The following is a 12,677-nucleotide window of genomic DNA, read 5'->3' on the forward strand; positions in this document are numbered from 1 at the left end:
TTCCCACCTGGTTCTAGTTACTATCTTATTCTTGTTGCCTGGTTTTGGCAACTTCTCTGCTCATAGTTAACTACCCTGCTTCATTTCACTTCACCTTGCTAACTCCTAAATGCACCCTGTCTTTCTAGCCATTAAATGTAAAAAGATCTCAAAAAGTTCATTTTATTGAAACAATTATTTGTTAAATGAAGGAGTTAATGAATGAGGGAACACGTATCAATTTCCATTTATAACTTTCGACCCATCGTCTTTCATAGGTAGCTCTCGTTCTCATAACTGGACCAACAACCTTACAGTGTTTATTTTGCTACCACTTTTAAGGCCCAGATTGTACATTTTCCAAGCAATATATATATAGCTTTTGACCTTATGCCTTGATTTCTTCTTTAACTTTTTCTAGGTTATTCTTTTTTTTTTTTTTAATGTTTATTTTTTGAGAAATAGAGTGTGGGCAGGGGAGGGGCAGAGAGGGAGACAGGGGATCTGAAGAGAGCTCTGTGCTGAGAGCAAGGAGCCCGATGCCGGGCTGGAACTCAAGGGCCATGAGATCATGACCTGAGCCGAAGTTGGACAGTTAACTGACTGAGCCACCTAGGCACCCCTCTCTAGGTTATTCTTGAAATTAAAGCTAAATCTTGCTCTTCTAACATCAGGCCTCTACTAATGCTCTCCCCAAATTTTCCATCTTCAAACCACTTCTTAAGTTGCCACTTCACTCTTAACTACTAATTCACTTATCACTACGTTCAGATTAAATTTCCTTGAGGAATTTTCCTTTCAGTATGTCATTTTTATTTTTTATCAGTCTCTATTCTCCCAAAAGCTAATTTTCTTTCAAAGAAATGTCTTCCATTCCAGGCTCTTTGTAATATCAAGATACTCTCACATTTGAGAAATTCTTTGTACCTCTAACAACTTCCTGTCATTCAGATTCATTTCTAGGCTGTTATTGCAATGCCATAAACTAAAAGGTAAGTGAGGGGATGGTATTAAAATAAACACTGTGTCTTCTAAATGTAAAATCTAGGGGGACTATGTGTTTTTAAATTTCCAGTGCCAGAAGATAATTATGAAATTATCATAGTAATATCCTGACACAAAGGTTTTCACTATTAGAATAAATTCTGTGACTTGAAATTTAAACAGTTTGAAAATTGCTGAATATACCATTAGGACTCTTATGGTGATAAAAACCTAAGTTAGACTAAAACAAGGGTTCAGAAAATTTTTAGTTTTTTTTTTTTTTTAACGTTTTATTTATTTTTGAGACAGAGAGAGACAGAGCATGAACAGGGGAGGGGCAGAGAGAGGGGGAGACACAGAATGGAAGCAGGCTCCAGGCTCTGAGCCATCAGCCCAGAACCTGACGCGGGGCTCGAACTCACAGACCGCGAGATCGTGACCTGAGCTGAAGTCGGACGCTCAACCGACTGAGCCACCCAGGCACCCCATAAAAATTTTAAATATTTGTACTTTTCTTAAAATGAATATTGGTATATGGCTAGACAATAAATAATTAAACCTTAAAAATTTTTTTTTAATGTTTATTTTCGAGAGAGAGAGGGAGACACAGAATCTGAAGCAGGCTCCAAGCTTTCAGCACAGAGCCCAAAGCGGGGCCTGAACTCAGGAACTGCGAGATCATGACCTGAGCTGAAGTCAGACGCTCAACCACCTGGGCCACCCAGGTGCCCCAAAACTTCAGTTTTTAACCATAAATGTATAATCAGATTATATCTTCATACATACTTTCACATGTTTCTTAAGACTATGCAGAAAATATTTTTGCTATAAAACCTTGTAAAGTGTACCATGTTTATTATAACTTAATAACAAAATTCCATAAAATACAAATTTAAGAACATTCTAAGTTTATCATAATTTTATTGTAACTTATCAAAATTACATAGATACAAAATTAAGCAGAAACTGATGAATTTTCTGTCTTCAGATGGTCTTAGAATCTCAGAAACCTTGAAGTTTGCTGAAAATAGAAATTCATAAAATTAGTTTGGAAACCTAATTTATTATACATTTCTTAATATTTAATTGTAGTTCATTTTAAAAATAGGTCATTACATGCACATTGTTCCAAATTTAGAAGGGGACACAGTGAAAAATCAGTCTCACACTCCGTCTCTGCTCCCAGAAGCAATTATTTGTCCTTATAAAGATAATGTAATTATATGTAAGCATGTATTGTGGGGGTATATGCTTTAAAAACACTTAAGTGGTAGAAAACAATAAGCACTATTCTACACCTTTTTTCAATTAGTAACAAGTATATTTATAATTTTTAACCTAATCCCTTCCTTTAAGGCTTTGGAATTTAAATTCAGAAAGTTCTGAAGAAGCGCGCACATTTAAATGGATACACGTTTACACTGTTTGTTTTGCTATTACAAAACCTACAGTAAAGTGCTAGTACCTACTTTTATTTTTTTAATTTTTATTTTTTTAATTTTTTTTAAAACATTTATTTATTTTTGAGACAGAGAGAGACAGAGCATGAGCAGGGGAGGGTCAGAGAGAGAGGGAGACACAGAATCCGAAACAGGCTCCAGGCTCTGAGCCGTCAGCCCAGAGCCCGATGCGGGGCTCGAACTCACGGACCGCAAGATCATGACCTGAGCCGAAGTCGGATGCCCAACTGACTGAGCCACCCAGGCGCCCCTTAATGTTTATTTTTGAGAGAGAGAGACAGCATGAGCAGGGGAGGGGAGGAGAGAGAGGGAGACACAGAATCTGAAGCAGCCTCCAGGCTCAGAGCCTGATGTGAAGCTCGAACTCACGAACGGTGAGATCATGACCTGAGCTAAAGTCGGACGCTTAACTGACTGAGCCACCCAGGCACCCCACCAGTATCTACTTTTAAACATAAACCTAAGTATACCTGGAGGATAAATTCCTAAAAATGGAATCGCTGGTATATATAGTCTAGGTGTTAAGAAATCCTGTCAAATTCCCTTCCATAAAAGTTTTTACCACTTTTTATTCTAGCCAACTATGTGTGAAAATGGGTATTTATTTCTCCACTACATCACCAATACTGTGTTTTAAAATAAACAACTGTATTTGAGAGTACATATGGAAACAGGGTTAACCTTATCTACTTTGACTACAGTTTCTGTGATTAAGTCTACAGTATGATTTCACAAATAATCTACTAAACGATTTCTTCTAAGGAGAAACTAAAAATAGCAGGAAGACCAAATTATTCCACCGTATCTTCAAATTGTGTTCTGTTCTCTTGAAAATAAATGTACATCAACCTGTTTGAGCCAGCACTGAAAAGATTCCTTCAATTATTACTACTAAATTATAGTTTGGAAATCATGTCAAAACTTTTCAGCAGCTGAGTCCATAGAAGATAAAGGAGCCAACTATTTCAACTCAACCAACAGTGAGCATCAACTGCAAGTCAAAGGCTATGCTAGAAGCTTTTAAGGAAGACGGGTACACACATGACTTCTAACACAATAATGTCAGGAACTGTCAAAGAGTTCTGCAAAAAGTGCTTAGAACGCAAACAATTCTGCATGTCAATCGGGCAACGTTACCAGAAACAGCTGAAGTCTTTGCCATCATAATTAATACATCAGTTCATTTCCTGTTGTGATTTACTTACTTGTATCCTGACTCATTTTTTAAGAAAAGAGTATAAAATGGCTTGCAGAGATGTCATAAAAAGATAAAAGTAAATGAGGAAATTCAAGGGCAAAATACATGGGAGAGAAGATGAAGCCAGAGCTGCACCCAAAATTTATGCTAGTAATTCCTCTGCTGCTATTAAAGTGGGCTACACATCTGGTTGTACTTCCTAGCAGCTAAAGCAAAGGGAGCTTCTCAGAAGATTCACAGTCTCCCCTAAGATAAACAGTTGCTTGGGACAGACACAGAATTCTCTTGTCCTGAGACCTACTGAAAGTTCCCGGTACTGGTTTTCACAGCAGAGTAAGTTTCATATCAAATCGCAGTTCAGTAAAAGTCATCCTGAAGGTGGACAAAATATGCCCCTGGCAGACACCCCTCAGAGGTGACTTAATCCTGGGATCACAAAATCAGATGCCCTCAGGGGCATCCAGGTGTGACAGTAGGGAGCCATGAGACTGGAGACAGGTGCTTCCTCTTACCTAAGGGCATTCCAAATCATGTCGGGGGTGCGCAGTTTAGGATTCAGTGTGGGTTAGGTAGAGTCAAACATTTGTTGGGCTTATAGAATAGACTAGAATATCTGCGACCTTAATGAGTATCTGTCTGGCTGTATTCATTCCACAAATTAAGCAGTGTCTGGAATGCCGTAAGAGTCAAATATGTGTCAAGTGAGTGAATCCGAGAATAAAATTTACAGTATCTCAAAGTGAATGGACTTAAATCCTCCATGAGTTATTGAGCAGCAAGAACAATGCATTTTTTTTTTCAAGAAATATGTAAGAAACTGTTAATCACGGTTTCAGGGTTAGGAAGCATATGTATTTTTCCTTTCCAATTTTATACTTTTAAACATTGAAATTTTTATAATGTACTCATGTTTGTTTTTATTTGAGTAAATATGTTAATTGCCCCCAAAAATGAAAGACAACTGGGCTGTGTGTTCAAGATTATATTCTCTGACAAGAACCCAGAAGGCAGTTACTTGCTCACTTGGTCTTATCTGAATGTGGGAGCATTTTCAAAATATGATTAACTGAGAAATCGCATGTTAGGATGCCCGAATCCAAGAGAAATAGGGTCAATAATGCATATTCTTGGGCCCTAAACTAGAGACATTTGATAGGTCTGGAGCAGAATCCTGGAACTTAACAGGATTAAGTTCCAGCTTAATCCTGGATTAAGTTCCCGCCTCCAGCAGGGAACACAAAAGCAGTTCCCCACTGCCACAAATTATGCAGCCGGCCTTCCCACATTCAGGGACATTGCAGGGGTTGCCACACCTGGAGTGCAATGGATAAGCCTTGCCCTGGGAAAACCACTTTCATGACCATGGTATCTCCTGGGCCAGGGTAAGAAACTTTTTTGTTTTGTTTTTAAGTGTTAATTTATTTTGGGAGACAGAGAATCCCAATCAGGCTCTGCGATGTCAGCACAGAGCCCAATGCAGGGCTCAAACCCCCGAACCCTCAGATCATGACCTGAGCTGAAATCAAGAATTGGTCACTTAAACCAACTGGGCCACCTATGCTCCGCACCTCAGAAACATAACATTTTTAACAAGGATCCCAGAAGATTTGGATGAGAGTGGTCTATAGATCACCCTTTGAAAACCACTGCCCTCCCAGGTCATTATTCTTTTTTCCCAAGACAGCCTCCCAACCCCAACCCCTCACCATCACCACACACACATCCAGTCCCCGCCCCCCCCCGCCCCCCCCACACACACTTGTTTGCTGCCAATTTAAGGCAGATAACCTAGGTTTTGAGAATCAACCATGTGGAGGACAGGGCTGACCTCTCTGAATAATGATGTCATCAGAAGTCAGCCTATAAAAGAACTAACCCAGCTCCAGAGCTGTTCTGAGATATTCCTCAGAAAACAGTTCTTAATCTGTTTTATCGCAAATGTGCCATCAAGTACATACAATTCTATGTCCCACAGCATGACCAGAAATTCAGCCTAGAACATTCCAAAAGACAATTACAGATATTTTTAAAAACCTCAGCACACCTACAGGACTTGTGATTTTCAGCAATACACTACTAAAAGACACCTCCTTCTTGCTGTTTCTGGGGGTACACTTACCTGTCTTCTACTATCTTACTGGATGGATAAAAAACTTTGAATGAAAATCCACTTCTTGGAAAAGATCCCTTTGGGAGAAAAAAATGCCTGTAAGTGAACACTCAACTGTCCTAAAAAGAATTCCTACTTTTAAAATCAAACTCCTTGCTCATGACTTAAAAAGAAAGTTGTAAGATGTGACTATAAAGTAATGAGGCAGATGTCCCCCCCACCATCTTTGCTGAGAGAAGATATTACTATAAAATGGCTCCACCTTGGGGCGCCTGGGTGGCGCAGTCGGTTAAGCGTCCGACTTCAGCCAGGTCACGATCTCGCGGTCTGTGAGTTCAAGCCCCGCGATGGGCTCTGGGCTGATGGCTCAGAGCCTGGAGCCTGTTTCCGATGCTGTGTCTCCCTCTCTCTCTGCCCCTCCCCCGTTCATGCTCTGTCTCTCTCTGTCCCAAAAATAAATAAACGTTGAAAAAAAAAAAAAAAAATGGCTCCACCTGAAGCAAAAGTCTTTCAAGTTGGCTAGACTGTCTTCTACTAACATGTATCTGGAAATGCTTAGGGTGGCTCTACCTAGCCTAAGAAATGCTGTACTGTGCAATGCTATATACACCTATAAGACACGTAAACATCATGTTGAAGAAAGTTTTCCTGCCCCTGTCTCCCTCCAGTGAAAAATCTAGGTTGATGCCCCTCTCAGGTGCCCCCAAAGCAACTGAGCAGTAATCCCACAATGCGTCCACTACTAAACTCTAGGGCAGAGATGGTCTTTTTGTTTCAGTCTCCGTGTGCCTGCCACCAACTCAGTGTCTGGCCCGTTGCAGGCATTCGTTAGTGGAAGTGTCAAGAAGGGATGGAGCAATGTCAAAGGCAAGTTTGGGGCTTGCCCAAAAGGTATAAATAAGGTAAAAAAGGACAGAATGATGGTGTAGAGAAGGCTGTTTACTGGCCTACCGGATGAGAAAGTGGAAAAATTCAGAAATAAGGTGTTATCAAATAAAGCATTAACTATGAGAACACCCAAAGAGTAAAATTTAAATAAGAAATAGCCTCATTGTGAAAGAATATTGGAAGAGTGAATAAAGGTTCTAAAAAAATCAGGCCACAAATTTCAAACAGTGAAACCAAACTGTTGATTGTTGTATAAATGAGTAACCAATAGTAAGTCATGATGTTTCTAGAAATGGCCTAGACAAAACAAAAAAGTATTAAAATAGGTCTAACATTCATAAGAATCAATGAAGAATACAAAGTAAAAATCACTACTGAAGATAGTTTGTATCACATCAACAATGTTTATGCAGTAATTCCCCAAATATGAAAAGGCAATTCTACTTCTGTAGAAATTGTGTCCGAGTAAGAATTCCCACATTCATCCAGCTTAGGTTTCTGGGACTTGCACAAATTTCCAAAAGTCAAAATCATCCACAAAGGACATTAAAATATTTAAAGAGAATGAGATACAGGCTCTGAAAGCAATTCCCAGAAAGGAATCCTAAGGTAAGTTACCTTGAAGGGGAAAAATACTCATTTGGATGTATAAGCTTTGGTGTATTCTTTTTTTTAAGTTACATTACTTTACAGTCACATGCTATCCTGAAAGTTGAAGAACTTTCTGTGTGTACCACATTAATTCAATGTTTCCTTAATAGCATATTTTTACTCCTAACAGTGATTTTACTAAATTTTTTAATTTAAAGAAATGACACTCCAGTCTTGACGAACTATGCCCATATAAGGTCGATGACGTTCTTACCGGGTTCATACAGAGGCACTCTGTATTGGTCACAGTGAAAGGATCGTATTTGTCTGCAATGACCAGGAGATCAGGCACAGGGTACACTCTCAGAGCATAGTCATATGCCCAGTACACTGGGCAGACATAGAGGGGGAGAGGGGTCAGGTGTCCTTGGGATAAGATCGTCTTTACAAACTACAAAACAATGATATAAAACAAACTTCAGCTCATTTGTAAAAGTTAAAATTGCTAACAAATAACTTTACATTAAATATCAATTACCAGAAGGACTTAGAAAATTTGAGAAACAATTAGAAGAAGTTTAAATCACAGAACTTTGAGAAACACTGATATGAAATGAAATTAGCTATCCTGTATTTTAGGAAAAAAATCTGTAAGTTTTCATTTAACACCACTAATCATAAAAGCTACTCCCCCAAAGTAGTCACACTGGAACAGTTGTACTTTTAACTGTATAATAAACTCAATTATTAATTATGTTCATCTAAAAATAATTCCACAGCTTGAGTAATGCCAAGAATAAATACGTAGCCCACATAAACTTTAAATATTATAAAATAAATACTAAAAATGCTCTGTAAGATGTACCTCCACATTTCCCAAAATGGTATATGGGGATCCATGTACCACTTCAGGGAACCCTGAAGCTACAAGATCAACATTACATACCCTCCCGATGTGGACAGATCATATAAAATAATGAACGTGATGAGGTAAACATTAAAAAAAAATTTTTTTTAATGTTTATTTTATTTTTAAGAGACAGAGAAGGAGTGGGGCAGGGTCAGAGAGAGGAGACACAGGCTCCAGGCTCCAAGCTGTCAGCACAGAGCCCGACGTGGGGCTTGAACTCATGAACCGTGAGATCATGGCCTGAGCCGAAGTCAGACGCTTAACCAACTGAGACACCCAGGTGCCCCGAGGTAAATACTTTTTAAAATAAATACATATGTATTTTGAAGTACAACGTAAGATTTATGAGTTTTAAGGCAAAATGGGAAGACTCAAAGAAATTTCTGGTTCATTCTGGGCTTCCCTCTGCCCATTAGGGGATACTTCAGTGAGAAAGTTGAGAAACACTGACTTAGTAACAAAAATTAACTTACTGGCAAAAGTACTTTGAACCATAAACATAAAAGGTCAAATTATTAAGTGACTTAACAGTATTTTATATAATGCAACACTTATGATAGCTTAATAAAGAAGACTCTTAACTTACATGATTAGGAATATCCAAATTGCTACTAGGGAAGCGGACACAGTTTCTGCACATTTTATTCACTAAGTCCTCACGGAAGACAATAATTTCTTGTGTACAGTACTGAATTCTGAAATGAAAGCAGTAGTTGAATTTGACTTCCTCAGCAAAAAAAAAAAAAAAATAAATAAAGGAGATAGTTTAAAAGGCAAAATGTTTTATGATACAAAGCTATTCCCACTACCCATCGTTTACCACAGCAAAAATTCAGCTGGACTCTATCCTTCCATTCATTCGACAGTAATTTACTGAGCTCTCCGTATGTGTCCAGCACTATCGTAGGGATGAGTGAACAAAACAAAAAGATCCCAGCCCTGATGCAGTTTATATTCTAATGGAGGGAGGGCAGTCAGAAAAAATATCAATAAACATGATAATTATATGGGATGTTGGGAGATGACTAAGTGTATGGGAAAAAGAAAAACAGGCTATCAGGGATCATTTGTGAGGTAAGAAGGGCTAGATGGCTGGAGGATTAAACAGGATGATGAAAATAGGTAGGGCTGATAACGGAGTCTGATTTGAGCACAGACATGAAGGAGGTGAGAGAGTCAAGCAGATATGCAGAGGAAGAACACTGCAGGCAAAGGAGGAACACAGGACAGGCAGAGGGAGCGGCTACAGCAGAGGCCCCGAGACAGAGCATGGCTGGCATGTCTGAGGAACAGAAAGGAGGCTGTGGTGACTGGAATAAATGAGGAAGAGAGGAGCAGGAATAGGAGGCCAGATCATGCTGGGCCCTGACTACCACGGCAAGGATATGGCTGTTACTGAATGGCACAAGGAGCGCCCAAATTTCAGGATCAGTAAGGCGGAGGTGACATGCTTATGTGTCAGAGGATCACTCTTAACACAGCACTAAGAACAGACTACCGAGGGGCAGGGGTAGACACTCGAGACCAACGAGGAGGCTATTACAGTAATCCAGGCTAGAGCAGATGGTAGAGGGTCACAGAGGCGGTGACAGGTGGCCAGATTCTGCATATATTTTGGTCTTCCTTCACATTTTTGAAGGACTGCCTGAAACACTACATGTGAGAGAAACCCAAAAAGTTTTGGCCCGAGTGACTGGAAGGACTAAGGTGCCATGAACTCTGATGAGGAAGAGTACAGAACAGGTTGGGAGCTGATAGGTGGGAAGTAGATGAGAAGCTCAGTGTGAGGTTGTCTACTAGACACATACGGGGGATGATGAGCAGGCATCTGGATGCATAAGTCTGGAGTCTGGAAGAAAGGTTTGAGCTGAAGATGTAAATGTGGGAGTTGTCAATACACAGATGGCACTGAGAGCTTTGGGAGTAGCTAAGGTCACCAAAGGAGTGAATGCAGGCAGAAAAGAGAGAACCAAGGACTGTAACCTCTGACTATAGTAAGTGGCATGTGCAGTAACACATAATCTGTTTCCCTCTTCCATTGTAGCTTTTCTTAAAGGATGTGTAATGAGAATATCGATTTTTAAATCTCCATCTGTTTTTCAGCTTCTAAATTCATTATCAGTGAATTCAATAGTGATAAAATATTTTTAATTTTATTTTTTTAAGTTTATTTATTTATTTTGAGAGAGAAAAGCATGAGTCAGGGAGGGGCAGAGAGAGAAAAGGAGAGAGAATCCCGAGCAGGCTCGTCCCTGACAGCAGAGAGCCCGATGTGGGGCTCGAACCCACAAACCGTGAGATCATGACCTAAGCCGAAGTCAGAAGCTCAACTGACTGAGCCACCCAGGTGCCCAGTGATAAAATATTTCTAAAGTTTTGAGAAACCTAAAATAAAGAGAAATTTTCTCTTTATATTTACCTCATAGTAGTCAAAGTTCGGAGACAAAGTTTAAGAAGCAAGTTAGTTTTGAAATGAAATGAAAACAAGCATAACACAAAATGGTAATATTTACCTGCAAGGATTGGTAGTAAAAATTGAAAATGGTACTCTTTGTCTGAATTCATCAGTGATGCTTTCAGCAAGTGGTGGCCTATAGAAACAATTTATGTGGTGTAGGATAGATTTTTAAATTTGACAAAATATTTTTAGCTGTTAGAAAAATCTAAACACAACTTACCTTGGTAAGATGGAACCAAATCCAGGATCCTCTGGACCAGGAACAAACACAAAACGACTACTATAGCAAAATTCAATATAATTCATTAAAAAAAAAAATTATTGCAACACTATCCAGTAGTCTAAAGTCGAGTTACTGCCTTGAATTAAATAATAATTTTTAATATTTTTTAAATTTCATGCATTTTTTTTTTTTTTTTTTTTGGGACAGAGAGAGACAGAGCATGAACGGGGGAGGGGCAGAGAGAGAGGGAGACACAGAATCGGAAACAGGCTCCAGGCTCCGAGCCATCAGCCCAGAGCCCGACGCGGGGCTCGAACTCACGGACCGCGAGATCGTGACCTGGCTGAAGTCGGACGCTTAACCGACTGCGCCACCCAGGCGCCCCTAAATTTCATGCATTTTAATAAATGAACTAAGTCTCCAGACTACCACTGTCCAGCAGACCTTTCTGCAGTGATGGAAATGTCTCTATGTGCACTGTCTAGTTATTGAGTGCTTGAACTGTGGCGAGTATGAGTGAATTTTTAATTATATTTAACTTTAAAGAATTTCACTTTAATTTTTTTTGAGAGACAGAGTGAGAGAGTGCTAGAGAGAAAGTGCTAGAGAGAAAGTGGGGGAGGGGTAGAGGGAAAGAGAAACTTAAGCAGGCTCCACCCCAGCGCAGAGCCACAGGGCTCAATCTCGCAGTGGTGAGATCATGACCTGAGCCGAAATCAAGAGTCTGGACACTTAACTGACTGAGCCACCCAGGAACCTCTAAATAATTTAAATTTAAAGAGACACATGTGGCTAGTGACCATCATATTGAAGAGTACAGCTCTAGACAAAGTACTGTCACCAAGAACTTAAAAATATAGTTGAAAGTATCACTCTTTCCTTTTCAATATTTTTCACTATAAATCTCTAGTACAGTATAACATACATTATCATGATATGAGGATAATTTTTTCTTCGCATACTAATCTTCTCAAACTTTTGTTCCATTCATTTCGTAATAATCATGGATATAAAATTTAGAATTCATTTTTTGTTTGTTTTTTAAAAAACTTTTAAAAATATAGCAATAGAAATCATTACCTTTGGTGGATATTTGGATATTCACATATTATGTCTGCCAAAGTTTTTAAGGAATCTAAAATTTTAAAGGGACATTAAATTTAATTTGCATTTAATGCACATAAAAGTCAAATTATATTTGCTTAGCTACAACTCTACATCTTTTAAATGAAATTAAAATATTATAGATCATTTCTTATCAATTTCATTTATATAAATGTAGAAACATTTATTCAATAGACCTTCAATACCTTTCAAAGCTTGAACTTGATTTTTTCCATATGGTGCAGATGAAAAATTACCACACAGAATAAAGCAGGTTGGAGGTGCTGGTGAATAACCTAAAAATAAGAGAATAAAATGAATATCACTTTTCTAGTCTAGAAATCAGATTAAAAACCCTTTAACCATGAGGTTTTTCTTTTGTTTGTTTTGTTTCCTAAGTAAACTTTGGGCCCAACATGGGACTTGAACTCAAAACCCTGAGATCAAGAGTCACATGCTCCACTGACTGAGCCAGCCAGGAACCCCTAACCATGAGTTTTTAATAACAAAAACTTACTAGTTTAATAACACCTTATTTTAATAACCAGTATTTTTAAACAATAGTAACAATATTGCCCATTTATTGAACACTTACTATATGCCAGGCCCTGTAATAGCTTGATTCTCACAACATCCCTATAAACTGAGAGAGAGATTAAGTAACCTGCCCACGTTATCAGGCTGCAATTTAAACCCAGTTCTGAGTGGCTCAATCAGTTGAACATATGATTCTTGGTTTCAGCTCAGATTATGATCTCCAGGTTCATGAGAT

At 38.8% G+C, this 12,677-nt stretch overlaps 1 protein-coding gene and 1 non-coding gene across 2 annotated transcripts in view; both read right to left on the reverse strand.

Annotated features, from left to right (window-relative positions):
* Positions 1-1,870: 1,870 nt before the first annotated feature.
* POLE2 (DNA polymerase epsilon 2, accessory subunit) overlaps positions 1,871-12,677 on the reverse strand; it is a 31,727-nt gene continuing 20,920 nt past the window's right edge. The window contains exons 12-19 of the mRNA XM_030319039.1: positions 12,112-12,201; positions 11,882-11,936; positions 10,799-10,858; positions 10,634-10,711; positions 8,707-8,815; positions 7,485-7,661; positions 5,741-5,808; positions 1,871-1,984 (exon numbers count right to left, since the gene is read on the reverse strand). Of these exons, the coding sequence (XP_030174899.1) occupies positions 1,966-1,984; positions 5,741-5,808; positions 7,485-7,661; positions 8,707-8,815; positions 10,634-10,711; positions 10,799-10,858; positions 11,882-11,936; positions 12,112-12,201 (656 nt within the window). The 3' untranslated portion in view covers positions 1,871-1,965. The remainder of the gene's footprint in view (positions 1,985-5,740; positions 5,809-7,484; positions 7,662-8,706; positions 8,816-10,633; positions 10,712-10,798; positions 10,859-11,881; positions 11,937-12,111; positions 12,202-12,677) is intronic.
* On the reverse strand, positions 4,850-5,011 carry LOC115517505. The gene has a single exon (XR_003969948.1). It is a non-coding gene; the product is annotated as a U1 spliceosomal RNA (small nuclear RNA).

This window comes from Lynx canadensis, chromosome B3 (assembly GCF_007474595.2).
Source record: "Lynx canadensis isolate LIC74 chromosome B3, mLynCan4.pri.v2, whole genome shotgun sequence".
Classification (NCBI taxonomy): domain Eukaryota; kingdom Metazoa; phylum Chordata; class Mammalia; order Carnivora; family Felidae; genus Lynx; species Lynx canadensis.